This window comes from Leucopleurus acutus (genome assembly GCF_964270905.1).
Source record: "Leucopleurus acutus genome assembly, contig: HAP1_SCAFFOLD_913, whole genome shotgun sequence".
Lineage (NCBI taxonomy): Eukaryota > Metazoa > Chordata > Mammalia > Artiodactyla > Delphinidae > Leucopleurus > Leucopleurus acutus.
The window spans coordinates 12,946-15,889 of record NW_028138546.1 but is presented as its reverse complement, the minus strand read 5'-3'; the positions used below and the strand labels follow the sequence as shown (position 1 = coordinate 15,889).

The window sequence follows — 2,944 nt, the reverse complement described above, 5'->3', positions numbered from 1 at the left end:
ATCACTCAGCAATGAAATCTATGTCATCAGGCCCATAGAAGCATAATGAGTGGATTCAGGTACGATGATTCTAAGTGAAATAAGTCACACAGAAAAAGAAACATCATAAGATATCACTACTACACGGAATGTAAACTTGGCTGCACAGGAACTGAATTACAAAACAGAACAGGGTCTCAAATGTAGAAAACCAACTTATGCTTGCTTAAGGGGAAAGGTGAGTTGGGGTGCGGCATAAAACCACAGATTGGAGCCGCGCGCTGCTGGTGCTGCTGCCGCCCCCATCTCCGTCGCCGCTGCTGTCGGTCGGGCTGCGCTCAGTTCTTCAGCGATCAGTTCCCTCGGACCCATCGCCGCTTCTAGACCTTGCTGCGGGTTCGGATCTTGCCGGGAAAATGTCTGATGAATTTTCGTTGGCAGATGCGCTACCTGAACACTCCCCTGCCAAAACCTCTGCTGTGAGCAATACAAAACCCGGCCAACCTCCTCAAGGCTGGCCAGGTTCCAACCCTTGGAATAACCCAAGTGCTTCACCTTCTGTGCCATCTGGACTCCCACCAAGTGCAACACCCTCCACTGTGCCTTTTGGACCAGCACCAACAGGAATGTATCCCTCTGTGCCTCCCACCGGACCACCTCCAGGACCCCCTGCACCCTTTCCTCCTTCTGGACCATCATGCCCCCCACCTGGTGGTCCTTATCCAGCCCCAACTGTGCCAGGCCCTGGCCCCACAGGGCCATATCCGACACCAAATATGCCCTTTCCAGAGCTTCCAAGACCCTATGGTGCGCCCACAGATCCAGCTGCAGCTGGTCCTTTAGGTCCATGGGGATCCATGTCTTCTGGACCTTGGGCACCAGGAATGGGAGGGCAGTATCCTACCCCTAATATGCCATATCCATCTCCAGGGCCGTATCCCGCCCCTCCTCCTCCCCAAGCACCAGGGGCTGCACCACCTGTTCCATGGGGCACTGTTCCACCAGGAGCCTGGGGACCACCAGCGTCATATCCTGCCCCTGCAGGATCATATCCCACACCAGGACTCTATCCCAGTCCCAACAATCCTTTTCAAGTGCCTTCAGGACCTTCCGGTGCTCCACCGATGCCCGGTGGCCCCCATTCTTACCATTAAGTTAACAATGGATGAAGAGATGACGCTTTGCTTTTTGAAGTACATATATATATATGCACTTGAATGCATATATACAAATTGCTGTTTCACTATTCTTAGAGGGCATTCATGAAAGAACAACTCTTGCATCTCTCAGAAGATATCTGCCTCTTGTGCTTGGATGTATAGTACATCTGATGGAAACAATCAGATAAAAATGTAAAAGTAAATCATTCAAATGTGATTTTTATTCGGTTTTTATGGAAAGTTAAAGTAATTAAGTATATTGAATAGCTCTTTGATACAATTTGTTTAAAACAAATTTTCGATTTGTTTAAATTATGAAACTAAATACTTATCACTTTTTCCCCTAAATAAACACACTTTGAAAACAATCACATTGTCATAATTTAAACAAATGATGCCTCTCAACATCTTGAGCTGCTCTATCTATAGGATAAATAAACCTGGTCCTTCTGAGGTTATCTTTTGGATATACATTTTAAAACTTGGTAATTATTGTCAGATGTTGAGTTCATTTTTATCCTTGAGCTTTTAGTAAAAACTTCATTTTGAGTTCCACCTGATTTATTTTTAGCCATATGGGTCATACAGCTCTAAAATCTGCCCTTTATGGAAACTGTTTTCTTTTTAATGCAGGCTAACATGTATATGTAAATTATATTCTTAGAGAATTGGTGATCTCTTTGTACTTGTAGAATAGATTATGATGTGTCCATATTACTTCGGAAAGAGCTCAAGGACGGAAATATTTCTCTCCTTTGTCTTGAACCTCAAACTAGAAGAGACCCTAGGAACTGCTTCATAGTAACAAGTAATTTGCAGTCCTACAAAACACTCTTCTACAGGAGACTTCCTGTAGTCCCCTCCCCCTCGGTTCTTTAGAAGGAGCACTTCCCTTCATTCCATCCTGATGCAGAAAACTGGCACACTCTAGGGGTCTATCACAAACACAGAAGTTATGTTTAGAGAACCTTAGTCATACAGACATGACTGTTCTCTTTGTACAAGCGTGATCGAAACACGTTACGTCTTTCAGAGTCTGGTTAAGCTATGTCATCGTCTCTTGCATAGTTATCCTGGATCTGTTTGTAACGTGCTTATGGCTGACAGTTCAGTTCTGTATTTGTTGACAGGTAAGACAGGTAAATAGGTAGAAGAATGAGTGCCATCCTCAAAAATTATTCTCTAGCCGTGACACTGAGGATAATCATAAAGTGTAGATCTCTGCAATTGAGTTTAAAGCAGTGTGACTGTGTTACTTAAAAATAAGTGGTGTTTGTAACCTCCAGAATAGCTTTTTGGCACCTTATCTTTAAATCTGATTTTTAGATTTGGGATAGAACTGACCATGTTTGACCATTTGTCCATTTGTTTGACCATTTGACCATTTGTCAAATTTTGAATGTATTCATTAGGTTCCTAAAATGTATTGTGACTTTCTTGACCAGTATATGAGAGATTTATGCTGGAGCTCTTACCTTTGCTTAGAAATAAAATATTTAGTAGTTTATTTCTCTTACAGTTAAAATGTCAAGAATGCCAAATGCTGCCAATTTAATGGTTTGATAGCTACCTCCTTTTAAGAAAGCGAGATTGTCACCTTTGAGAGGAACATTCAGTCTTTAGGCCTCCCTTAAGTAGATGATAGATTCAGGCTTTCAGAATTGAAACTAATTTGTTTAGATATTTTCAGACTGGGGAATGTTAGACAGCCCTTTCATAGTGGCACAGTCTTTCTTTCACTTCTTTGCAGGGACAAGTGGCAGCTATCTGCAACACTCTTGGAATCTGTTGTAGCCTTCAGTTTA

The 2,944-nt window shown here is 42.7% G+C and overlaps 1 protein-coding gene across 1 annotated transcript; it reads left to right on the top strand.

Annotated features, from left to right (window-relative positions):
• The first annotated feature begins 255 nt into the window (after nt 1-255).
• LOC309979021 (MAPK-interacting and spindle-stabilizing protein-like) lies at nt 256-2,316 on the top strand. The gene has a single exon (XM_082865838.1). The coding sequence runs from the start codon at nt 396-398 to the stop codon at nt 1,131-1,133; it is 738 nt and encodes a 245-aa protein (XP_082721964.1). The 5' UTR covers nt 256-395; the 3' UTR covers nt 1,134-2,316.
• Nucleotides 2,317-2,944: the final 628 nt, after the last annotated feature.

Bases quoted from the DNA above. Each gene is read 5' to 3' on its own strand.
- LOC309979021 (XM_082865838.1), top strand. From the start codon at position 396: ATGTCTGATGAATTTTCGTTGGCAGATGCGCTACCTGAACACTCCCCT.